Consider the following 27,701-nt stretch of genomic DNA (forward strand, 5'->3'; position numbering starts at 1 on the left):
CTCCCACCTGAGTTCAGGGTCCAATATAGGGAACAGAAAATACAGACTGTCAAAAAAGGGAAGAGCTTACCCAAGAAGGGATACGCCCAAGACAAGAGGGAAAGGTTCTGGGTGACATTGCCTATGGTAGGGGGAAACAGCAGCATCAGAGAAGGAGACACCACAGCAGGAGATGGGAAGCAAGCAGGTGGTGCTCAGTGCTTCAGGTGGACCTAGGAGGCCATGCTCACTATATCATCTGCCCTGGTCCTGCCAGAGGGACACAGCCCTCCTCACAGAGGGTCCATGAGACCATCAAAGCACCCAGCAGCACAGGAAGGTTCAGTGTCTCCCCATGCAGGGGTTCCGGTAGTATACGAAGCCATCAGAAAAGGACACTGTCCACAGTGCCTTGGGGGCCTGAGTACCCCAGAGGTCCTTACAATGCCGGGCTCAGTGGATACTTACAACCTAAAAGCGTCTCTCAAGGTCCTACCTTTAATGTCCCCTTTCTCTCCCGCCCTACCTCTACTTCCCCGTAGGGGAGACGGAAAAGGCTACTCATCTTTTTTTCTGAAGCAGACCTGGCTATTTCAGGCCTCCCATTTCTCATGAGGAGGTTGTTACTGCAGCAACCAGGTATGATTTCCACACAGACCTGCCTCAGGGGAACCCCTGTTCCCCAAGTCGTAATGCATTGCTGACTTACCTTGTGCGCTCTCAGAATTAATAGATGTCCCCCTGTCTCTTTCTGCCATCCCTCCGGCAGCACAGTTAATGTCTCAGTGACCGAACCCACCCCGCCTTTAGCCTTCCCAACAGGGCGTTTTAAATTTTAATTGTTACATTTGGCTTCATTTCACTTTCCTTGTTTCTCACACCTTAATTTGGTGTTTCCGTCTGTCTGTTAAGAATGTAAGCTTTGGGAAATTTGCAGAAGTCTTGGTGGCTGGCAGTGGCAACAGCCGTGAGAAGAGGAATTATAACTAAGTTCTGTAGTCCTGTCAAAGAAAAGATGAAAAAAAGAACTGGAGAGGTGAGATTAGCTTGAGGTGAGGGGGCTGCATGTCGGAAAATCCCCAGTAAAGATGCAGACACTCTGCAGGTGCTTCCCAGAATAGCCACAGCTTCACGTCCCTCCTCTGTAACTCTTCCACACGGCATCCTCCGGGTGATGTCATAGTGACACAGTAGCCAATGAGACTCTTCAGTGTGTTTGTGTCCCTTCGTCATCATGCCCAAGACCTCCTTATCTCCCCAGGCATGGTGCTGCCTGGTACAGACTAGGTATTGAGGTCTGCTAGGTATTTAACTAGGTGCTATAATCTGCACGTGTCCTCCAAAGATCTGTGTGCTAGAAGCTTTGTCCCCAGTGTGATTGATGGCACTGCTGCAGCAGGACCTGCTGGCGGTAAATCTACTAAGTCATTTTGCTCAACGGTCCCAGTATCAAACTACCCTCCAAATTTTTATCTCCATATTAGCGAGAAGTCTCTCTGTGCCGTGGATCATGGTTAAGGCAGAAGCTCACAACTGATCAAAGTGTGGAGAGTGAATGTCAGGGGGGTGCTCATCCACAAATGGGATTATCACAAAGAGGGGCTGGGAAGACTTTAAGAGCCCGAGCAAGACTGGGGACTGGGGGCAAGAAGGGCAGCGTCTTCTGGGTGGGACAGGACCTCTGTACTCCTGAGTTGATGGTGGCTGTAGCTGTGGCTGCCTGCACCAGACCTGCATAAGATCAAACCAGTCAACATCCCAGGATGAAGCAGGAAGGATATTTAACCCACCTCGGTGAGGAGTCCTATGCTAGGTTGATGATGCTCTAGTGAGCAGCCCTGAGTGGCCCCACACAGGAGTGTGTAAGCAGCACAGATGGGACTTGATACAATAGCTGTTTGTTTCTTTGTTTGTTTTTACAGAATTAAGGTTGGCCAGCAACTAAGGGCTTTAATCTTAGCACTAGGGAAACAAAGGCAGGTGGATTTATGTGAGTTCAAGGCCCACCTGGTCTACCAGGCAAATTCTGAGCCCCTCAAAGCTAAAAAGTGAGGCCCTGTCTAAAAACAAAAACAAAATAAAACAAAAGACCCAAAGGAAGGAAGGAAGAAAGGATGGCAGCAGGCAGGAAGGAAAGAAGGAAGGACATTTAAGATAAAAATGTAAAGAGGTGGGACCTGACAGGAGCTGGCTAGGTGGTTGAAGGTGCCCCTTTCAAAAGTGATTAACTAGCCGGGCGGTGGTGGCGCACGCCTTTAATCCCAGCACTTGGGAGGCAGAGGCAGGTGGATTTCTGAGTTCGAGGCCAGCCTGGTCTACAAAGTGAGTTCCAGGACAGCCAGAGCTATACAGAGAAACCCTGTCTCAAAAAAAAAAAAAAAAAAAAAAAAAAGTGATTAACATAATACTCGCGGGACTGTTGTCAGCTCAGGCAAGAATAGGCGGTTATAAAAAGAACACTCTTGTACGAGCTCCCTCCATGAGGCCATCTACCACACTGTCACCTAGCTAGACCGCCCTCAGTACAAGCTGAACGCGTGGGCTGGCTGCACATCTTGTGCTTCAGCCTCCAAAACTGTGAGCTGAGAACTGCTATTTTATGAATAAAGTACTTGGTGTCTTCTGTTATAGCAGCAAGAAACGGATTAAGAAGCAGAATAAAGGCTCATTTTGAACCTCAGGTGGCAGCTTTTAAATGGAGAGATAAAATACACGGGACGCTAGGGGGCCGCTGAGCTCCGTAGGTAGTCACCACATTAAGCCTGGGAATGGGGACAGAACAGGGAAACCTCCAGCATGAAGCACTCCAGCAACTTGTCCTCAGTACTTGCTGTTCTGTTTTCTCAACGACTTCTGTGCTGCTTCTTCTTCTATAACCTGATTCAGGCTCTTCCGCCTCCCAAATGCTCCCTGATATTAAAACCTGCTTTCCCAACGCTGGGCTTCTACATCTGGGATCCTGTTCCCAGGAATCTTCTCGCCTATGGGTCTGAGAAGTTTCCTGATTATCTATTTATGTCACACAAATATACAAACGCAGACTCATAAGAAATTCCAACACTGAAGTATATCCTCCCCAAAGAGAAAGCAGACTTGCCTCGGGTCTACTTCCCTCTTTGGAGGGGACAGCACACACAGCTTGATATCACACATCTCTTGCTTTTAAAAATGAATTCTTATGAATATATAAAAATAAGGATGCTTCTTCACATAACTAAGAATTTAAACGTAATTTGATCACACCATATATTCTTACTTAAAAATGTACAGCATCGAGCTGGGAAGATGCTCACTTGCTAAAGCGTTTAGCACACGAACATGAGGAACTGAGTTCTGATCCCAGTTCCCAGGCATGGTGGCACGTGCCTGGAACCCCAGTGCTGGGGAGGTGGAGACATGGCCATCTCTCCTAGCCAAACCAGTGTGAGCTCCGAGGACAGTGTCAGATCCTGTCACTCCTGAGGCCTCTGCCTGCTTGCGCACACAAGCCTGCGTGCGCACACACATGTATAACTACACAAACTATATGGTCTCCTCTTTTCTTTCTGAGACTGGTCTCACTGTGTAGCCATGACTGATCTAGATATCTACTTTCTTATTGCTAATGTACACATCTATATGTTCTTGTCATTCATATGACTCATGCTGTCAGTGTTTTGCCAGTGACACTGCACTGCATTGCATGTGACATGCTGTGCACTCCTCCTATGACCATGAGACTGGATATCATGTATTTACTCTCCTGAGAATCACCCACTTACAAGTGTTGCCCATTTTTCTTGTTTGTTTCTGATGCACGTGAGCTCCCCACTACACAACAGCCTTGGTCCTGCTCCACATCCTTCTCCCCTCCAGCCTGTCTTTATGGGGTAACAGTTCCTAATGTGTCGAGTCTCCAGGTTATACGAAGGGTTTTCTTAAACCAAAAAGAACATTTGACTCGACTAAAAGTATATATATATATATATATATATATATATATATATATATATATCACACTTTTTTTTTGTTGTTGTTTTTTTAGAGACAGGGTTTCTCTGTGTAGCTCTGGCTGTCCTGGAACTCACTTTGTAGACCAGGCTGGCCTCGAACTCAGAAATCCGCCTGCCTCCCGAGTGCTGGGATTAAAGGCGTGCGCCACCACGCCCGGCTTATATCACACTTTTGTATTCGGTATACTTATATTCATATGTTACATACTCTCTACACATTACATATAGTAGACTCCATGTGTACACACACATACATGTATTAGAGAATATAGTTTTATTTCTTCACTCTCACCTGGGAGGTGAGAGACTCTCAGGACTCAAAGGGAGGGACTTCAGATGAAATGCCCAACAGTGGGGAGAGGGAACTCGAAGAGTCCACCTCCAGCAGAAAGGCAGGGCATCAAGTGGAGGGATGGGGTTGCCATCCCACAGTCACAAACTCTGACCCAGAATTGTTCCTGCCTAAAAGAATTTTTTTATCTAGTTATCTAGTTTCTTATTTTGACATAATTACTTTAAACATTCCATTCTCCCTATATATTACAAAAGAATAAATTACCATGATGTGCTAATAAGATAGAAATACATATCAATATCACACACACACACATTCCAGATTATCCCAAACCATTATGAAATCCCAGCACTGGGGAGGCAGAGTCAGGCAGATTTCTGAGTTCGAGGCCAGCCTGGTCTACAAAGTGAGTTCCAGGACAGCAAGGGCCATACAGGGAAACCCTGTCTCCAAAAAGAAAAGAAAAAAACAAAACAAAACAAAACAAAAAAAACAACAAAGAACATTATGAAATATCAACAAGCGAAGCTGGAGAGAGCGCTTCCACTTGGATAGGACACCCAGGTTCAGCTCTCAGCACCGAATGGGGCAGCTCACTACCACCTGCGATGCCAGCTGCAAGGGACACTTTTCTGGCCTCTGCAGGTTTTGCACTCATATTCACACACACACATGCACACACACAGAGATTTTTAAAAATCTTTAAAAATATATCAGAGAGCATGGGGTTACTTATAAATGATACTGGGAAAACAGCTCAGTATTATTTTTAAATGTCAGGTTAAATCTACCTTCCACACCACTCAGCAGAGTAAATGCTAGAAGAAAATAAATCCCTTCAAAGAGAAGGCTCAGAAAAAGCAGAACAGTTTCGACTGTGGAAAACTACTAAATGACCACATGGTGTTCCAATAATTCATTTTTATTTTATTTATTTACTATTTATTTTGGGAGTTTTACTTATTAAAACCAGGGTCTTGTATGTGGTTAAGCCAGCATCTACCAAATTCAAATCTTAAGATTTGCGTTACTTTAATTATGTGGAGGGCAGGTAAATACTGGTACCTGCAGAGGTCAGAAGAAGGTGGCAGATACCCCGGAACCTCCTGTGAGCTCCCTGGAGCGCGTGCTGGGGGCTGAATGGAAACCCGCAGGAGGGGGACCTGTGAAGTGCTCCTCACCACTTGGCACCTTTCCAGATCCATGAAAAACCTTTGGAAGGTTAACTTTGAGCTGGCAAAGCAGCCTGCAACATCATCGTGACATTATGACATCACGACAGACACCAAGCTGGGACCAAATGCCTGACAGAAACAGCCTAAGGCAGCAGGGGTCTCTTTTTCTTTGACAGATTCAGTCTTTGACTAGATTTGGGGGTGGGGTGTGCTGCTCCTCTCACGAAGGAACCAGAGCAAGGGTGACAGGAAGGAGCCAGAGCAAGGCACACCTCAGGGCTGCCTTCCCCAACCCAGACCCACTTCCCACCTTCCCACAAATCAAAGTCTCCCAAGTCTGAATCTATCAGTGGAGTCAACATTGCTTCCGTCTGAAATGTTATCTGGTCATCTGTGGAAACACCCTCACAGAACGGCCACCGTGCACTTTAGGAACCTCTTCAGCATCCCAGGTCAAATCAAGTTGGCATTCAAGATTAACCATTTCATGTATTCCACTAAAACCCCCATGAAAGCCAGCAGCAACAGGATGGGGGCAAGACCTTTAACATCGTCTTGTGAAAATGAAGATGTTCTGACTCACTCCTTGTCATGTCCATTGGGACAAACAGATGGAACTAAAATAGAAAGCTCTCACCCAGCGGGTAGATAGCAAGCCAGAAGCACCATTAAAAAGCTCCCACCGGGCCTGGAGCAGCTCAGGGGTACAGCAAACTTAGGGGTATAGCAAAAGCTTCATGCTAGGCTCTGGGTTCAGGACCTGTGACACACACAAAGCATGTGTGCCCTTTGACCCAGTGATCCCACACTGGCAAATTTACAGATATAACCCATAAATATGGGAAACATCCTCTGACCAAAGGAAGTTACTGAAGTATTAGTTATAATGCAAGAAACGGAAGGAAGCAAGAAAAGAAGGGAGAGGGGGAGGGAGGGAAAATGGAAAGGTGGGGGCGGGGTGGGAGGAAGGAGGGAGGGTGGGAGGGAGAAGAGAGAGGAGAAACAAAGAAACCTAATTTTTAGGGCTTTTTTCAATGATTTATTTATTTAGTTGATTGATTATTGAGACAGAGTCTCACATGTAGCCCCAAAATCACAGGAATCTACCTGCCTCTGCATTCTGAGGTTCTAGGATCAAAGGCATGAGTCACTATACCTGGGTTTTGTTTTTGTTTGTTTGTTTTGTTTAAAAAATTTAACCTCATTTACAGGGGGAGTTCCAGGACAGCCAAGGCTACACAGAGAAATTTTGTCTTGAAAACGCAAAAATACTTTTTTAAAGAGTGGGGGAGGGGAAGCAACAGCCAAATAGCACAGCCCTGGACCAGGAAGTCAAGACAAGCCATCCCATTCTGCCTGCACCATCTCCTTCTGCCCGCTGCCTTACTTAGCTGTGCCCACCTCACTCGTGAAGTCAGGGCCACGGAGCTAGCTGCCCCAGGGCCTATTGCAGGCAATGAATGGCTGGAGTCCTGCTTACAAAGCACACACGCACACACACACACACACACACACACACACAAGGCAGCTCTGCCTGTTCCACGGTGAGAGCTCTAAAATATTACCTTTGTCATTTAACATTTGAAAAATAAAACGGAGATGAGTCTTTAAAAGAGGAGAGCTTCCAAGGGTGCAAGAGTTTATCTCCAACTCCAGAGTTTTACCTGAAGGCCAAGAGCTCATTCTGCATTCCCCTCTGCCTTCAGGAGTCCCTGTCCAGATGTCTCGTGACAGTAACTCACTTGGCAAGGGGAAGGTCCCAGGAAGCAGAACCAGTTACTCTTTAAAAAAGACCCCTAAATCACCGGGAGTGTAGAGAATGGAACTTTGGAACTTACTGGGATGAAAGGAGCCACCTGGATGAGAACTCCTGCAGAGGCCGCACAAACACATCCGGAACGCAAGGGTGACTTTGCGTTCTGAAAGGGAAGGTGCATCTCACCACTTACAGCCATGAGCTCTCCGCATTACTGAGCTAAATCATTCCAATATAAAAGTTCCAATGGACCGGAAGAGGAAATCAAAGCCCAAGCTCCATTCCCAGAAAACAGAGTGGAAACTAAGAATAGAAATCCAGAAGCCTTCGGAAGATACAGCAAAGAATTGACAGCCTTCTGCAGAGTCGGGGAAGACGGTCACAGAAAAAAAAACATGAACACATAGCTTCCTAGAAAAGCCACAATCGCTGTCCTGTTATCACTTTGAAATTCTGCCATCTGGGGTTTCTTTAGTATCTAATTCCAGACCCCAGAAATAAAGTCTGGTCCAGATGTGCAGCACTGGGACAGAATCCATTCCTTTGCTAGATGCCAGGTCAAACTCTACACGCTCATAACTCCAGAACCTTCCACATACCAAGAACTCATCTAACTGGAAGCTTTTCTCAGCAGGACTTTAGACTTCTACCCTTATCCAAAAAAATGCACCAAGCCGGTCTAGTCACCTTACTTACAAGGACCGGGCTCTGCATTTCTAGTGACTAGCACCCGGGGAGAAGGCTTCTTGGCAGAAGTTTATACAGTAACTTGGGCATGAATCATTCTGACTTTGCACGATGGGGGAAAATGACTCACAAGAAGACTGTTTTCCTCCCAAGTTAGTATATGAGGACCAAATGCACGGTCAGCCCCCAAAGCAGGCAAGCAGTATAGGCTTCCGCAGTCCCCACACAACTGAAGACGGCACGGCTGCTGGGTGAGCACCTTCAGGTCTACGGGTGCAGCAAGACCTCTCTTCCAGTCAGAGCCATCCCCTAAAATCATTCACCCCAGTCTTAAATAAGAACCAGCTTCATACTTACTGCAAAGCCCTTGGCTCCTCTTCCCTCCCGGGAGCTGCCGGCCTCAGTCAGTAAAGCCACTGCTCTATTCTGAGCCAGTTGCTGTCTGAGAGGAAAACCACACTCAGCCAGCGCTTGGGCAAGGCCTGATCAGGAAGCAGGCGGGCTCTGCTCCCCGTGCCTCTCCCTCTCCCTCTCCCCTCCCGCCTGCCCCCCCCCCACTTACAAGTTCACATATACACATGGTGCAAAATCAAATTTCTCTCTCACTGGGTGCCAAGTATTTAATTTAGACTTCTCCAAAATTAAAAATGTAAAGATGTCGGCTGGCTAGGAATAAAAGGGAACTTCCTCAACCCACAAGAGCAAGGACAAATTACCCTGAGATAGCGAACCAAAAGAAAGAGGCGGTCTGCCCTCGAGCTTCGAGCTTGGGGCCCTCGTGAGTGCTGCTGTCTGTGGAGCTCTGGGTTGACAGGAAGTCAAGAACCAGGAAGCTCTTCAAAGCAGGCAGTAGTCTGTTAACCACAGCACCTTCAGGAATATTGTAATTTCTTTTTTAATCCTAAATAAATAGGTCCATACTTAATTTTTTTTTTTTTGGTTTTTCGAGACAAGGTTTCTCTGTATAGCCCTGGCAGTCCTGGAACTCACTTTGTAGTCCAGGCTGGCCTTGAACTCAGAAATCCACCTGCCTCTGCCTCCCAAGTGCTGGGATTAAAGGTGCGCGCCACCACCACCCAGCTCATACTTAATTTTTAATTCACAAAGCTCCCAAATGATAGCTAATTTTTAATTCAGAAAGCTCCCAAATGACAGCTCCTCCCTCATTATATCTGGCTTGTGGCCCCGTGCCTCTAAATAAACTCAGCAATTCCTGTGCCTGCTGCTGCTGCCCTTTTTGGGCAGCAACACTTTGGAGCAAATGTGCAGGAAATTCTGTGATGGTTAACACCAAGAAAACAGCCTGGGAAAATGAGGCAGACTCTACCATAAATAAAAGATGGGACAAACAGACAAACAGACATGCACGCACAGCCATTGGTTCACTAGTCCCTTGGTGCAATGCCGGCTACTCAGTAACCATAAGGGAACGCTGGAATCGCCTCAGCGTGAGGTCTCCTGCACAAGCTCTGTGTCTGACTACATGATCCCTGGCTGGGGGTGATGTTTTGGGATGTTGGGAAACCTTTAGGGCATGGAAGCTGGCTGGAGTCACTGGAGGTGGGTCCTGGAAAGTTATACTGGATTCTGGTTCCAGCTGGAGCTTTTTCCAACACACCTGCTCCTTACCATATGGAGGAGCAGCTATGAGCTCCTACTGTATCCATGTCTGAGGAACTGAGACCCTCCCAAATGATGAGCGAAATCAAGCCCTTCCTGCGTTATGCCCCCTCTATTGGGCATTTTATCACAGTCGTGACAAAAACAATGACTAGGTATACAAAGGTATGTGAACAACTATGGTCTTTACCTGCTCTGAACGTGTTAAGTCAGATTTCCATCATGACAAAATCCCTCACAAAGTCAAACGGACGGGAAAGGTTTCATTAGCTCAGAGCTTCAGATTCAGTCCACAGCTGCTTCAGGTCATTGTTTCTGGCCCTACGCTATAGCAGACAGCGCATGGCAGAGCCAAGTGGCTCTCCTCATGGCAGCTAGGAAAACCAGAGGACCATAAGGGCTGGGGTCAAAATGCAGCCTCCAAGAGCAAGATCCCAGAGGCAGTGAGATGGCTAAGAGGTAAAGGTGCTTGCTGTCCACGCTGACAGGCACCTGAGTCGGATCCCCAGCGCACACACAAACAGGAAAGGGAAGAACCAAAGCTACGTTGTCTTCTGATTTCCACCCCACCCTCATCAGCACACACACACTTGCACACACACCATCATCATAATCACAATAATAATAAGTAACTTTTTTAAAAAAGAAAAGAGTGTGCTGGTAATGACCTAATTTTCCCAATCAGGCTCCACTTCCTGCATCTCCCACCACCGGAGCCTCTTCAGTTACAGATGCACAAATCAATTAATCCACCCACAAGGTCAGGGCATCCACAGCCCAGTGGACTCCCGAAGGCCCCATCTTTCAACCCTTCTGTGCTGAAGACGAGGCTTTTGAGGATGATTTAAGATCTAAATACCAGTGGCTGGGGACACAGCTCGGTGGTAGAGAATTTCCCTGGCATTCACAAGGCTCTGAGTCCAATCCTTAGTGCCTAAAAGCAATCCAAACAGCAAGACAGACGCCCAAACAGACCAAGAGCAAATGAAATCTTGCAGTGTATACAAATGATGCTATGCCGTGACCAAAGGAGATTCATAGCAGGAATTTTAGACCGATTGTCACAAATGAGAATCAGACATAATTCTGATTAACAGTGACAACATAGTTCAAACTAAAAGACTAAAAGAGAAAACCCACACAACCATTTCAACAAATATTGAAAAAACACTTTTAAGAAACCCAAATTTTTATGATTAAAAAAATAAAATAAAATCCAACCACTAGGAATAAAAGGAAATTTCCTCCACATGGCAAAGGGTAACTACAAAACGCCCACGACCAACATCGGAAACCCTTCTCTCGAGACCAGAAACAAGACCAGATTTCTCTGTCCTCTCTATGTCAACAATGCACTCAAGGTTTTAGTCGGGAATGCAGGCAGGGGAAGAAAAGAGAGGGCCCCATACACCATCTATGGACATGAGATAAATGGGGACACCTACAGCCCAAAGGCCCCAGTGAGATCACAGCAAACAAGAGTGAGGCACAGCATCAGCTGTGTGTCTACACCACTGCGGTGGGAACTCCTGATACGCCCAGGAAACAATTCATTTCAGTGACAGATCTGTGCTAAAGTGCTTGCCGGGAAAGCACCCGAGTCTGTCTGATCCCCTGAGCCACCGTACAAACGCCAGGTGTGGTGGCTCGGGCTTGTAATTCACATATGTACATTAAAAACACTAAAGTGCTTACAAATAAATAAGATGTGATCACTGCTAACTGCAAAGTGCCACTGAAAATCCTGACAGGATGGGCCAGCAAGATGGGTTCAGCATCCAGGGTCACACAGGCTTGCCTGACAGCCTGAGTTTCCCAGAGCCTCCTGGTGGAAGGGGAGAACCAATTCCCGAAGGTTATTCTCAGGTGTGTGTGTGCTGGCACACATACACATACTCACATAAAATAAATGTTTTTTTTTTTTTAATTCAACTTGAAAAGGTAAGGTTTAAGGACAGGCATCCTATGTGTTAGGAGACAGGAGGATCTATATGAGGTCCAGGCCAGCCTGGTCTATGTATTAAATACCTGGAGAGCCAGGGCTACACAAAGAGATCTTGTTTCAAAAAAAATCCAGTTATGGGTTTTTTATTGGAAAAAAAATCCAGTTATCAGCTCTCGGGTGGAAGTCAAGGGTAGGTCTAAACCTGGGTCAGGAGTTCAGTCCTCCTTGGTGTCTGACCACCTTCCATGGATGGAGAGGCAGCTCACACAGCAATGCAGCTGTGCAGAGAGCTTAGCAGGCACATAAGGGTTGCAGACAATTGCTTTGGATGTCCCTGAAGACAGGATCCTCGGCTATACTCTGAATAATCAACTTTAAGAATACATATGTATTTTACTTTAATATGTGCATAGGTGTTTTGTCACAAGTGTTGTCTCTTCATCATGTGTGTAGTACCCACAGAGACCAGAAGAGGGCGACAGATTCCCCCAGTCCTGGAGTTACAGTTGCAGTGGTAAATTGCCATACAGAACACAGAATAGGAACTGTCCAATCACCAGCAGAGTTTCACTAAAGCCTATGTTGACAGTGTGCAGCTCCTGAACAGACCTGCTCTCCACTGCATCATGGGACATCATTCAGGAATCTTCCTCTAACAAAGAAAACGGGAGATTTTTAAGGTCTGAATTACTTGGCAAGTGAATTCTATCTTAATTTAAAAAATAATATTGGGGCTGGTAAGATGGCTCAGCAGTTAAGAGCACCGACTGCTCTTCCAAAGGTCCTGAGTTCAAATCCTAGCAACCACATGGTGGCTCACAACCACCCTTAACGAGATCTGGCTCCCTCTTCTGGCGTGTCTGAAGACAGCTACAGTGTACTTACATATAATAAATAAATAAATTTTTTAAAAGTAATATTGGAAATAATCTGTGATATTGAGCAATGAGTAATATTTTTGGAAAATGCAGATCATAAATGGTAAGAGCCCACATTTATACTTACTAAGAATAATTCTCAGCTGGTCGGTGGTATCACACAGTTTTAATCCCAGCACTTGGGAGGCAAAGGCAGGCCAGCATGGTGAACAAATTGAATTCCAGGATAGCCAGGGCTACACAGAGAGATCCTATCTCAAAAAATAAACAAACGGGGCTGGAGACAGGGCTCAGTGGTTAAGAGCACTGACTGTTCTTCCAGAGGTCCTGAGTTCAATTCCCAGCAACCACATGGTTGCTCATGGTAATGGGATTTGATGCCCTCTTCTGGTGGGTCTGAAGAGAGCAAAAGTAAATAAACAAGAAAGAAAAGGGGCAGGAGAAGGAGGGAGGGAAGAAGAAAGAAAGAGAGAAAGAAGGCTCTTACTGACTAGTGCAGTGACAGAAGGACTTTCTTTAGGCTTTTTAAATTTTTCTACAGTACAGTAAATATTTGACAATTTTGTGGAGTAACGTTTATTTACTTAATTTTTATCTATAAAACATAAATGTCCCAGTGTGGTTTATTTTGAGACAGGGTTTCTCTGTGTAGCCCTGGCTGTCCTGGAACTCACTCTGTGGACCAGGCTGGCCTCAAACTCACAGAGATCCGCCTGCCTCTGCCTCCGGAGTGCTGAGATTAAAGTGTGCACCAGCATGCCCAACGACTACTTTAGAACAAGAAAATTTATAAATGGCAGACATTGCTTCTTTTGTCAAAGACTTCCTCAAGAAAGGCAGTATTCATGGCCATTTGCATTTGTAATAATATGGTGGTCAACAGTGAATAGTAATGTTTTTATCTGTTCCTTTTATCAACAGTTAGACTTTTGGCCACTTGCTAAGATGAAAGGGCTCGGGAGGACTAGCACTGTACAGCAGTAAAAACTGTGCTACTGAGATGATGTTGCCCATGTACCCCGCCAGCATCAGATGCTGTTTGTATAACCCCATAGCTTCTTACACTGCAGAAAGCAAGCTCAAGAAAGGCTTTCTTAACTGTAGCAGTGGTCGATTTCTGAGGAGACTGACAACCATACCACTTGGAGGCATCTGTAACTTTAATTTTTCAAATCTTACTTTCAATGATGGTTATTAAACACTTTCACCTCCCTTTTAGCCCACCACCCACCAGAGGTAGTGGGAAAGAAAAGAGTGGGGGGGGGAGGGCGGGTGACCTGTTTAGAAAGGTTTTTTTGGAGAAACTCCCATCTGTGTTGTCTGGAAATCAGCAATTCAGTTCACAGGTCAGCAGCAGCTGCTCAATTCACTCGCCAACACTTCATGGATACACCAGCAGTCCAGTTTGCTAGAGTCGGCATAGCAAACAGGAATCAGCAGTGGTGGCACTACCTAGCAGAGACAGCCGGGCCTCAGCCTTGGCTCTAGTCAGCAGGAGGGACCAGGAGGAATGCCAGGGGAAGTGCCTCTCTCGGGGAAGCGAAGATCAGCAAAGACTCCAGACCCACAAGTGTTGCACAGCTAGCTCTATAAGCAAGTCTAGCTCCACCTCTGTCACTGTTTTATTTATACCCTCCAAACATCGTATGTCCCCCACGGGTCCTGCCTCAGCTGACATCACTCTGCCAATCAGCCTGAGTCCACCGAAGCAGCAAGAAACTGCAGCACACCACCAGAAGACTTTGGTGGGTTTCTCTCTATGGAGTCCTGACAAATGCAGCTCAACTACGAAATGTAAGGTAAACCAATACATGTGTGTTGTTAGCAAAGAATCCTTCATCACGTGTCCTTTCACGTGCTTGCTTTAGCAGAACATCCTCTCTCCTATGTCTGCTTCAGCTAAACATTCCTTCATAAGTCTGCCTTAGTTTTTCACCTGTGTCCACTTCAGGAAAACGCTCCTTCGTGTGTTTGCCCCAGCAAAACACCATCCAACACAACTGACTCTCCAAAGAACCCTTAAGTTTTCACTTCAGGCATCTGTAAGCATGAATGCTGGAGTTCGCCCAGGAGGCCGAGCCCAGGCCAGTGCCCTGCAGCTGCAGCAACAGCTGCCCGGGCTAAGTTCATGTCTCAGTGAGAAACCTACCCAGTCTCCAAAGAACAAGAATTTCCTAGATCCTCGCCCAAACCAAACCTTAAAAAATATTCTGTTTTGCTGCTGGAAAATAAATTTATCAACCCTAAAAATAACTCGGACGAAGTCAGGGAATGAAAGTGATTCTGCATGAGTGTCAAACAGATGTTGGACTAATTTTACAAAGACTCAGAAGAAGTGTCCTGGGGACTTCTGTGTGACAGCAGAGAGGGACTGAGAAGAATCTGATGGTACAGAATGGCAGGGCACACTTGGGGTTGGGGAGGGTGATAAAATCTTCAGTTTCCTAGGTTTCATCTAGCCAGAAATGGATCCAGTGTCTATTAACAGACGGTGGGTTAAATTGTGGTTCTCAACTTTCTTCACATGAGACACTTCTTCATGTTTTGGTGACGCCAACCATAAAATTATTTCATGGCTACTTTGTAACAGTAATTCTCTGCTACTGTTAGGAATCATAATGTAAATAGTTGCTGTGCAGGACACCTGATGTGTGACTCCTGTGAAAGGGGTCACAACCCACAGGTTGAGAGCCACAGTTAGCAATGATCACACTAATGTACTAAACAAACTCTGAACATTGTCAGAGTGTAGAATGACATTCATTCACCATAACAAAATACCTGGGATAATCAGCTTAAAGGAGAGAAAGGTTTATCTTTGGAGGACTCAGCCCACACTCAGTGGGACCATGGCTTCCCAGCCTGTGACCAGCCAGTGAGGCATGGTGGAGTACTACTACTCCCTCATAGCCAGGACGCAGTGGAGGAAGAGAAGGAGCCAGAGGCTCCATTGCCTTTCTCTAAGGCAATGCCCAATGACTAGGAGACTTTCCAATGGGTCCTGCATCTGGGTCCCCCTTTCCTATCTGTTGGTCTTGGAGCCTTTAACACAAAACACTGTAGGTGACATTTCAAGATCCAGTTATACAATGCTGTCCTTTGTGAGATCCATAAGGTCTGTCTGTCTACAAACACTTGGTCCTGCTCAGAGTCCCTTGACTTCTCTGTGAACCAAAGCATCTCCTCAGATCACTTTAATTTCCCTCTAAAGCATCACATTTCATGGTACAAAATGACATAGAGAGAACTAATTACAGAGGGAGACACCACACTGGGCAAGGGATGGCTGGAGAGGCCGACATCGTAAGAGCCAGGAGACAAGGTTCATTATGCAGCAAAGCTCGCTCTGTAAGTACATGACTAGGAGCAAGAAGCAGGCCTACTGACAAGTCACGGTGTGTTGCAAGGTTTGCGTTTTTATAAAAGCAGTGCTGTATCGCCAGGTGAACTCGCTCACTGAGATCAGGAGCACAACCTTCAAAGGTTGCATGGGGTGAGGTGTGTTTGTCTCCAACGACAGACCCTCCTCTGTCCTCCCACCCAGCAGGACCACCCTCCCTCCGCTCCTGGCCTTCCATACCTGCCAGCTACGCTGAGCTTCCATCCCAGGCTACGTAGATTAGAGTTTGTTTAATGAGCGAGGAACAAGAGATCAGCTACTTTTTTGGATTCTAAAACAGATGCTGAACTAATTTAGGGAGAATGTAAACTAAAAATGACCCAGCCTCAGTCTGACTTGGGGATGTGACCATCCGTCACACTTTCTGACCATAAGATCCAGGATATATGATGCTCTCCTGTTGTTCTTCTTACCAAGCCTATTACCATATTCACCCTGAGCCTGGCTCATTGGCTCACAGGGAGTTGAAACCTCTGGCCCCTCCCTCTTTCCTGGTTCTTTTCCTCTCTTGCTGGTCCCACATACCTACTTCTCTGAAAACTCCCACGCCAAGATCATGTCCTTCCACCAACATGTCCTTGACTGTCACCCACCAGCCTGGGATCACCAACTTATTTTTATTTGTTTAATCTATTTTTATTTGGGCCCCCAAACAGAAATGAAAGACCAACTTTCCTCAAGGTCCTCTTATCTCATCTCAGAGGAAAGTCCATCTGATTGTTGTCACTACTTTCAAAACCAGCCTCGCCATCAGTAAAGGCAACAGTTTCAACTTAGTTTCTCTGGCTCCTGATACCTTGTGTCTTGGTTGATTCTGATCTGCCCGGGCTTGTCAGTCAGTGTCTTGGTTGATTCTGATCTGCCCCGGCTTGTCAGTCAGTCGGTTTGCTATCTCCCACTTATGAACCCCCTCTCTCAGCCTCTTGAGTGCTGGGATTACAGATGTGTTTGTAGAGGTGGGTGGGAGGGGTGGAAGGAGAACAGGGGATGACTTAACACTGTCTCTCTCAGACTGTGACAGTTGTGCAGAAAGGGACTTCAGAAACCACAGAAGGAATGGAGACTTTCTGGATGCTGGCAGTACTTAAGAAAACAGAATGAGATTCTAAAATCAGCCTTGGAGATTAACAGAAGTACAGGGTGCTTCAAAAGGATTAACAAGAGATTACCTCTTGAAAATCTAATCAAGGAAGAAAAAAAAAACAAAATTAGAAAGAAGCAAGAGGGCATAATTATATACATGGGCTTTAAACCAAGCAAAACTGATCATTTTCTATGAAAACACAGATGACCAAAATTATCTCAAGAAGAGACAAAGAGTCCAACAGAAAAAATGCAAAGGATACACACACACACACACACACACACACACACACACACACAAATGACCACCAAGCATACAGAACCATGGTTAGCCAATAAAAACATCACTTTTACCAAAATGGAAAATAAGCCAAGCACACCTATAAACCTAATACTTAGGAGGCTGAGTGAGGCTGAGTGAGGCTGAGGAGGCTGAGTGAGGCTGAGGAGGCTAAGGAGGCTGAGGAAGGATGAGTGAGGCTGAGTGAGGCTGAGTGAGGCTGAGGAGGCTGAGGCATGAGGATCCCTATGAGTTTGAGCCATCTTTGGCTGTGTACAGAACTCCAGTCCAACTTGATATTCAAAGTAAGATCCTGCCGAGATACACACACACACACACACACACACACACACACAGAGAGAGAGAGAGAGAGAGAGAGAGAGAGAGAGAGAGAGAGAGAGAAGAGAGATGCACTTTGATGAGCTGTTCTGCCCTTGCAGGTCAGCAGAGTGAAAGTGGTAAAGGAGATGTTTTATATTGCAGTGTTTCTATATTTGATTTTTAAAAAAATTACTATTTACTTATTTTAAAGATGTATTCATATTAATTTTATACACACACACACACACACACACACACACACAGGTACTTTGCCTGTGCACCATGCCCAGAAAGGCTGCTGGATTCCCCGGAGCTGGAGCTAAGGATGGTTGTGAGACAGTCTGTAGGTTCTGGGGATTGAACCTGTACCCTCTGAAAGAGCACTCTTAACCATGGAGTCATATCCCCAGCCCGTATTTTTGAATTTTAGAAAATGTGTTGTTGTGTGTTGAAACTGAAGAAGATAAAACAAAATAGAACTTTTAAACTCTCATGGAAAGGATGGATACCACAGTTGTTACTGTCTTCACACTGGAGAGCAAAATCCAAAATGAGGACACAGACTGAAAATAGTCTGTGGGTCTGGAACACAGTCAGGATGAGAAACAGGAAGGATAGAAACATAATCAAGGGAGCACAGAAGCCATACTGTGTCAGCCCGAGGGCAAAACTCCTGCTGCACAGTGCACAGCACCTGGCAAGCTACTCAGGGTTTGTGGAACAAATGAAAGAAAAATAAGACCAAAATCAGTGATTTACATACTAGAAAGTATTGTATGATCAGTAATAGAAAAAACCTCTGTATTAGTCAGGGCTCTCTAGAGTCACAGAACATATGGAATGTCTCTCTATACTGAGGGAATTTATTATGATGAGTTAGTCTAGAGTCCAAGTCCCCAACAACGGTCAGCTGGAAACACAAGGATCTAGTAGTTGCTCAGTCCTATGAGCCTAGTTGTTTCAGCTGGTCTTCTGTAGAAGTAGATTCCAAGAGATGTGCTGGCAAGTAAATGCAAACGGCAAAGAAGAGAGAATCTTCCTTCTTCCAATGCCCTTATGTAGGTCTCCAGCAGAAGGTGTGGCCCAGAATAAAGGGGTGAACCACCACACCTGGGTCTGGGACTTCTTTTGTCCCAGGATGACTTTGAACTCAGAGATCTCCTTGCCTTAGTCTCCTGAGATTAAAGGTGTGTACTACCTTGCCTGGGCCTAAGCTTTTCATAGCCACTATAGCTCAAGTTTTCTAAGCCAAGATCCAGGTGAGAAACTTGTGTCTTCCAGCCTCTAGGTCTGGATCACAGGTGAGCCCTCCAATTCTGGAATGTAGTTCATTCCAGATATAGTCAAGTTGGCAACCAGGAGTAGCCATTACAACTTCCAAAAGTATCCTAGGGGAAAAAAAAGTCCTGGTGCTGAAGAGACAGATCAGTTAAGAGCACAGACGGCTCCTCTCTGGAGGACCCACATCAGCAGGCTTACAACTGCCTCCTGGCACCAGCTCCAAAGGGATCCAATGCCTCCAGCTTCCATGGCTACCTGAATTTACCCCACACAGACACACACAGACACACACACACAGAGACACACACAGACACATACACAGACACACACACACACAGACACACACACACAGACACACACACAGACACATACACAGTCATACACACATACAGACACACACACACAGACACACATACACAGTCACACACAGAGACAGACACACACAGACACACACAGACACATACACAGTCTCACACACACACACAGACACACACAGACACATACACAGTCATACACACATACAGACACACACACACAGAGACACATACACAGTCACACACAGAGACAGACACATACAGACACACACACACACAGACACATACACACAGAGACACATACACAGTCACACACACACAGACACATACACAGTCACACACACAGACACACACAGACACATACATACAAACACACACACACAGACACACACACACACATACACAGTCACACACACAGACACATACATACAGACACACACACACAGACACACAGGCACATACACAGTCACACAAACAGACACACACAGACACATACATACAGACACACACACACAGACACACACACACACAGACACATACACAGTCACACACACAGACACACACACACAGACACATACACACACACATACATACACAGACACATACACAGACACACACACAGACACACATACACAGTCACACACACAGACACACATACACAGTCACACACACAGACACACACACAGACACACACACACAGACACATACACAGTATCACACACAGACACACACAGACACATACATACAGACACACACACACAGACACACACACAGACACATACACAGTCACACACACAGACACACACACACACACAGACACACACAGACACATACACACACACATACACACACAGACACACACAGACACATACATACACACAGACACACACACAGACACACACAGACACACACACGGACAGACACAGACACACACAGACATATACACAGACACACACACACAGAGACACATAGAGACACACACAGACAGACACACACATACACACACACACACACATACTCACACACAATTAAAAAAACAAAAGCCAGTCCTCACAGGCCTTGTTGGTGAGGAGTCCTGAGCAATGATTAACTAGGCTGTCCACTACCAGACAGCAGTAGATCCAAGAATCCCAAAGGACACAGTGATAAGAGTTACCCAACCTGCATCGACAGCCTGTGTGGAGGAAGCACAAACTCAGAAGCTATAATCCCAAGTGCTGGACCCCAGAGACCAAACATCCCTGAAGTGACATATCCCAGAAATACCACATCTCTGCTTCCTGTTTGTGGCGAAGATGTGAGCTCTCCCGCTGCTGCTCCAGCCAGCCTGCCTGCTGCTTACTTCCCTGCTAAGGTGGACTCGTATCCCTCTGGAACCATAAACTAAATAAAGCCTTCCTTCTGTAAGTTCCTTTGGTTGTGGTGTTTTATCAAAGCAACAGAAAAGTAACTAATACAATATATACTGAGACTCTGTCTTAATCATTAAAATATGAATAAATAATAAGTGGTATGATGTTCAAAAGAAACAAACTTATTCACACATTCTTTGTCTATTTAAGGCCACACTACAGATACTGGTCTCTTGTCTATAGCAGAGTTAAATGATGTGGTCATAATATTTGTTCACTAGCATTTACATATTAGTTTGTGCTCATGTTTGTTAAAATTCATTTTTTCCAATTCTTAATTTTGCAGTAGTACATCAGTTCAGAGAGACTACAATGTGGTTTGATGATGTATAAAGTCACATTGAGAGGAATTAAAATACAATTCTTAGCATGTGTAAGCATATACTGACTAGAACTCAAATGTATACCAGAAAAGCTGTAATAGCTAATATTGGTTGTCAATTTGACTGTGCCTAGAATCGACGAACATACAAAGCACTGGGCACTCCTGTGAGACATTGTCTTGACCGGATTATCTGAAGCAGGAAGACCCACCCTAAATGTGGTTGGCACCTTCTGATGGGGCCCAGATAACAGGACTTGGTAGAAGGAAACTGCTTTTGGCTTGCCTGCCCTCACTCTCACTGGTGAGTTCATCTCTCTTGAAGCTGCTGTTAGAACCAGCTTCCTCAGGACTCCAAGGTAGACTGAAGACCAACAGTTCTCCAAGATCCTCCACCCATTCAGTGGAAGGTTGGTTCTGCTGAGATATCCAGCGTCATGGACTGAGCAACTACCAGAGTCTCAGCCTCTCCAGTGTGAGACAACCATTTTCAGATTATCTAGACCACATCCTGTAAGTCATCCTAACAGATCCATGAACACACACACACATACATACACACACACACACACGCACATTCTATCAGTTCTGTGTCCAACTAACAAGTTTCAATGTTGTATATCCAAGTGATACACCAAAGTACTGGAAGCCCAGAAATGAGGCACCTGTAGGAGAAAACTCCTACACTAACACACATTCAAAATGTCCTTTCCTTTTGTTTCACCCGAAACCTCTTGGAGAAAAAGGGAGCATGATCAGAGGCACTCCTCTGTCACCTCCATGGCACAAGCTGAGCATGCCCAGAAGTGCTCTTTTCCACCATTTTAACCTTTCAAACATAACACTGACTGAAGTGTGTGTCTGCCATCTTACGTTCTTGAAATATGACCTTAAAATGAGCCTGCAATCATGTATCTCTTACACTGAGCATGCAAAGGCATGTTCCTGCCCCTAGAGTGCTTTCCTATATGAACATGTGTCAGTTCTTCAGGAAAATCTCCACGCTTCCTTTGTTCAAGAGCATCGCTTTGAAAATAACTCCCATGTTCTCCCTTGCCACGACAGGCAATACATTTTTCTTCACTCTTATTTCTTGGCTGTATTTGTTTCTGGTTTTGTAGTAGGATGGTAAATACTGAGAAATTGGGGCTTCCAGCTAAGAGGGCAGCTTAAAAACTGCCTCCTGGTGACCTGGTGAAGGAGAGTCAGAATGAGGAAAAAGAAAACTCTATTCTAAAGAGAGAAAGAGGAGAGGGGCCTTAGAAATTGGAAGATAATGTTGGGACAACAGATGAGCCTAGAAGAAGACCAGAGACTTGGCAAGCCAAGCTGGCACAGCTCCCGCCACATGGGTCTCTAGGGTGGGGAGTAGGAGGGGAGCAGAAGCCTCATCCAGAGAATCAGGAGGCCCTGGTCAGAAAGGATGGGTAATCCCATGGAAAAGCCCATGGCCCTCACGAGCCTCAAACCCAAGGTTTTGGTGAGACACCGTGATTCATTAAAGGTACATTGATTCATTAAAGATACATTCAGGCTAAATCAACAGGTCCGACTGGAAGCAGCAGCACCTGACCACAGGTTGGATGTTGCACAGCAATGAGTTGACTGGTATCAGTGGAATTCACTGGACTGGAAAAACAGGCTTGTCAGTCATCTGCAATGGTTACTTATTGCTGTGTAACAAATCTCTCTCAACTTCTGACAGCTGAAAACAAAATGTACATTATCCCATAGTTTCTGTGGATCAGAATTCCAGCAGAGGCCTTGCTGACTGGGTCAAGTTCAGGGTTTTCCATGATGTTGTATTCAAGAGCCTCATCTGGAGCTGGAGGATTGATCTAAGCTTACATGCACGGCATGTATTAATGCCCCTGGGAGACCTTGGTCCCAGCTGTGACAGCTGATCTTAATGTCAACTTGCTAAGAATTGGAATCATATGAGTAGAGATCCTCAACTACAGACTTGTCCTTTTCATTAGTGTGGGGAGGCTCACCCAAGTATAGGTGGGTAGCTTCTGGTAGCAGCCAGCCCAGATAAAGAAGAGCCAAAGAGTGTTGGAGAGAAGGCTCAGTGGTTAAGAACACTGGCTGCTCTTACAGAGGTCCTGAGTTCAATTCCCAGCAGCCACATGGTGGCTCACAATCATCTATGTGACCTGAATCCTTCTTTTGGCATGCAGGTTTACATACAGATAGAGCACTGACATAAAGTTAATAAATAAGTCTTTTTTTTAAAAAGTCAAAGAGGAAGATGAGTGTCTTTTGCTCTCTCGACACTGGCTGATTCCTTCAGTGATAGAAGAATCAGGCTTGCACTGTTGGCCAAGGACCAGTGGCTCTCCGGAGGCCCTACAGGATTTCAGCTGCCAACTGGGACTGCTGAGGTACCCAGGTCCATGGACTGAGTCTTTACCAGGCTCTCAGGCTCTCCAGTGAGAAACAGCCACTGTGGAAGCTCAGATTTCTTTTTTCTTTTTTTTTTTTTAAGATTTATTTAGTTAGCCGGGCGTGGTGGCGCACGCCTTTAATCCCAGCACTCGGGAGGCAGAGGCAGGCGGATTTCTGAGTTCCAGGCCAGCCTGGTCTACAAAGTGAGTTCCAGGACAGCCAGGGCTATACAGAGAAACCCTGTCTCGAAAAACCAAAAAAAAAAAAAAATTTATTTAGTTATTTTATACTTATGAATACACTGTTGCTATCTTCAGACACACCAGAAGAGAGCAACAGATCCTGTTACAGATGGTTGTGAGCCACCATGTGGTTGCTGGGAATTGAACTCAGGACCTCTGGAAGAGCAGTCAGTGCTCTTAACCACTGAACCATCTCTTCAGCTCCAGGAGCTCTGATTTCTAAGACTCCTCAGCTGTGGCACAACTGAGCAACTACTGGGTTGTTGGCCTTTTCAGGGGAGATAGCTGTTGATACTATTTCAGTGTAAACTGATTTAATAAATTGCGTGTGTGTGTGTGTGTGTGTGTGTGTGTGTGTGTGTGTACATATGCATACACATACACTTGTATGTTATTGCTATCGGCTTTGTTGCTCTGGAGAATACTAACAAACACAGCAGCCAGGCAAATCTCCCTATGGGGTTGCTAAGCAGATCTATCTTCCAGACTGGCACTTTATCCCCCAGAGACAACGATCAAGGAGAGCACAGGAAGCCTCGATGTCACAATGACCTAGTGCCTAAGGTTTCCTTCTACCACTTTTTTTTTAAAGGTTTGTTTATTTTATGTGTATGGGTGTTTTGCCTGTGTGCATGTAAGCCACTACACGTCACTACACAAGACCTTCCAAATCTACTGAAGTTTGCTCAAACACAATGCTCAGTACAAATGTACCACCTCTCTGCTCTGCATGACTGCAACAAAATCTGGCCAGCAGGATGCGAACATCAAACTATGACAACTCACGGAAATAAACATGCTGATACCGGCAGTTCCCATCTTAGCAGTTACCATGGTGACAAGAGGCATCAACAGCTGTTTAAAAGGATCTGTCTTTGAAATATCACATCTTATTAGCCACACGATACCAAACATAATTGAAATCATGGAGAACTTTTTTTATTTAAAAACTACTGAATAAAGTGATTAAGCTACTAATATTTTAGTTAAAATTAATAAAGTTATATTAAGATATAACACTTTTCTAGGGTTTTTGGGGGGTTGCTTATGTTGTCCCATTTAGTTATTTTTAAAAACAGACTCAGTATTTGCATTTATTTGTGGGAGATATGAAAGAGTGGATATTTCACATCCACGCCACTGTGAAAGTGTGGACCCATACAGGAATCAGTTCCTCTCCCATCATGTGAGTCTGGGAGTCAAAATCAGGTGCTGAGGCTTGATGGCCTTTAACCCCTGAGCCGCCTCTCTGGTCCTCACACTGAATTCTTAGCAAGCTCCTATGAGGTACCTATGATTCTCTCCCTCTGGGCTACTGAGATCCAAGAGGTTAGTAACCTGCTGAAGGCCACACAGCTCGCATGTAGATTAGCTGAGATGATTGCATCTTAGATAAGGAAGATCTATGCTTTTCCTTTCTCCAGAGCTGCCTTGATGATAACCTGTGAGTGCTAAGTAAAGCTGACTATTAACTATATCAACCCCTTACTAGACTTGACCCAGGGCACTCCAAATAACACCCACGATGCTCCATTTCTCCACAGCACTGATTAGTGCCTGAGATTATAGTTCAGAAAGAGCACCTCTCCCTCCGATCTGTCTTGTTCTGCAGCACTCTTCAGTACCTAGAACACTGCCTATCGTGGAGCCAGTAGCAATTAATATTTGTTGAACTAAATTAACGGAAATATCAAAAGGGAGAGGGGAGAGGTACTAAAACATTCGCATAAATATCACAATCTAAAAGAAAAAAGCTGAAGAGCTCAGGATGGAACTTAAGAGATAAGCAAATATGGCTTGGCATGGCCGCTCACACGTTCGATCCCAACACTCCCAAGGCAGAGGCAGGAGAGTCTCTGAGTTCGAGGCCAGCCTGGTCTACATAGTCAGTACCAGGCCAGCCAAGGTTACCTAGTAAGACCCTGTTTCAATGAACAACAACAAAACAAAGAAACAAACAAAATGGAAATAACCAAATGCTACTTGAGAAGGATTAAGAGGTGTGGCTTGCTAGAGTGGGTGTGGTCTTGTCGGGAGGAAGTGTGCCACTTGGGGGTGGGCTTTGAGGTTTCAAAAGTCCAAACCCAACCCAGGTTCAGTCTCTCTCACACAGTCTTTCAAATCTGGGTGTAGAACTCTCAACTATCTCTTCAGCACCATGTCTGCCTGTGTGTCCCCATGTTCCCTGCCATGGCGGTAATGGACTAAACCCCTGAAACTATAATCAAGCCCCCAGTTAGATGCTTTCTTTTGTAAGGGTTGCTGTGTTCACAGTGTCTCTTCACAGCAATAGAAGACCAACTAAGACTCTAAGGGCTGGGGAGATGACTTCTTTAACGAAGTCTTGTCCCATGAGGACCTGACTTCAGTCACCAACAGGCACTTAAGAGCCAGGCATAGCCTCAAGCATTTGTAACCCTAGCACTTGGGGCACAGGTGTGGGTGAAACATGACGCTCGGTCTTGCTGAATTGGTGAGCTCCAGATTCAATAAGGGACCTTGTTTCAAAAAGTAAGAAGCAGGGGCTGGAAAGAGCTCCACAGTTAAGAGCACTCAGCAGCCGGTCCAGATTCAGCTCCCAGAACCAACACAGTAGTTTACCACTGTCCATAACTCCAGTTCCAGAGGACACAGCACCCTCCTCTGGCTTCTGCAGGCACCAGGCACACAGGTAGCACACAAACATACATGAGGACAAAGCCCTCATACACATAAAATAAAAAACAAATTTAAAAAATATAAATAACAAAGTGGAAAGCAGTCAAAGTGACACCTGATGTCAACTTCTGGCCTTCAGATCATGCGCACATGTGTTCTCTCTCTCTCTCTCTCTCTCTCTCTCTCTCTCTCTTTCTGTCACACACAAAGTCAGCAGCTGGAGGTGAAAGGACAGAAACAGAAGAGAGCAGGACCAAAAAGGGAACTTTAAAAAGGAACATTCAATTATTTAAGCATAGTTCTGAAGTGTGTGACAGATCAGGACGACATGGTGCTTAGTGAAGGGACAAGGGAGAGGGCTGTAGTCTGGTAGTCTGAGATGGGGATTCTCTCAATGTCAACGTGTGAGGGGAACAACTGGAAAATCCCCAAATATCATCTCAGTGATCTAGAGTATCCCAGTGATGCACACTGTGTGTGCAGATGCAGACATGATTGTGTGTGCAGATGCAGACATGATTGTATGACATGGCAGGGGTGTTTATAACAGCAACAAAGAAAAGAGACTAGCATCCATTATAGGACACTTGCAACATGAGAAACAAACAAGAGAAGTCAGTCATCAAAACTAGCCAGAGCCAGAGACTTTTAATCTCAGCCCTTGGGAGGCAGAAGCAGGCAGATCTCTGAGAGTTCCTGGCCAGTCAATATACTAAGTTCCAGGACAGCTAGAGCTGTAGAGAGAGACCCTGTCTCAAAGAAACAAGACAAAACCAGCAACAGCAAACCAGCTAGAGCCTGGTGTCTTGGTGGGAGGAACCTCAGAGGTGTGTATCCAGCCAGAGCCAAACTGTGAGAGCCTGACTCAGAAGGAGAGGAAAAGAAAAAAGCCCAGTATGTGTAAGGCCCTGTGTCTGACTGCCAGCGCTGTAAGATTGTATTTATTTACATATTTATTTATTTAGTGTTTTTTGTTTTCGTTTTGTTTTGAGATAGATTTTCCAAGTAGCTCCAGCTGACCACAAATGTGTAATCATGTTAGTATGAACAATCGTTCTATAATAAGGGATCTGGAGCACACATAAAAAGAGGCCTGAAAGAACAGAAACGTGGGCTGATGAGACGGCTCAGGGTGGAAGGTACTTGTCACCAAGCCTGAGGACGTGAGTTCCATCCTCAGAACCCACATCATGGAAGGAGAGAAACAATTCTACAAGTTGTCCTCTTACTCCACACGTGTGCTGTGACATGTGTGTGCACCCTCAAATACATGCACAAGCAATTCATGAGTAAATGCAAAAAATAAAAATAAAAAGGGAAGCAAAACAAATAAAACCTGGGAGGTTTGTGATTGTGATCCCCAAACAAGAATGACTCCTCCTTTCCCCTCGAGATGGGGTCTCTCCTCGACGGCTTTCAAACTCCTAGGCCCAGATGATCCTCCTGGCTCAGTCTCCCAAGTCGCCTCACACTAGAGATGAGATCACCACTCCTGGCACAGAATTACATTTTGCAGAGGAAGGGTGATGAAATGAAACTCAGAGCCCAGGGTTTTGAGCACATTACACCAGCACTCTGCCCTCAACCGTGTGAGAGTTACTTCTTGAAATAAGAAATTAAATTCAGAAAACAAAGTCTTTCTTTAATTCTTGTTTTTAAAAAAGCAGTGATTA

The 27,701-nt window shown here is 45.3% G+C and overlaps 1 protein-coding gene across 5 annotated transcripts in view; it reads right to left on the bottom strand.

Annotated features, from left to right (window-relative positions):
* Specc1 (sperm antigen with calponin homology and coiled-coil domains 1) overlaps positions 1–27,701 on the bottom strand; it is a 263,508-nt gene that overhangs the window by 203,209 nt on the left and 32,598 nt on the right. For 2 of the 5 annotated variants that reach the window (XM_029483986.2, XM_029483992.2), the window contains exon 1: positions 7,280–7,348. The exons of 2 other annotated variants lie outside the window; for them this stretch is intronic. In XM_029483986.2, the coding sequence (XP_029339846.1) occupies positions 7,280–7,334 (55 nt within the window). In that variant the 5' untranslated portion in view covers positions 7,335–7,348. Of the gene's footprint in view, positions 1–7,279; positions 7,349–8,241; positions 8,326–27,701 lie in introns of those variants that run through there. One more of the 5 variants, XM_029483988.2, reaches the window with a different exon arrangement.

Source organism: Mus caroli, unplaced genomic scaffold (genome assembly GCF_978045245.1).
Source record: "Mus caroli unplaced genomic scaffold, Mus_caroli_1 scaffold_13, whole genome shotgun sequence".
NCBI classification, from domain to species: domain Eukaryota; kingdom Metazoa; phylum Chordata; class Mammalia; order Rodentia; family Muridae; genus Mus; species Mus caroli.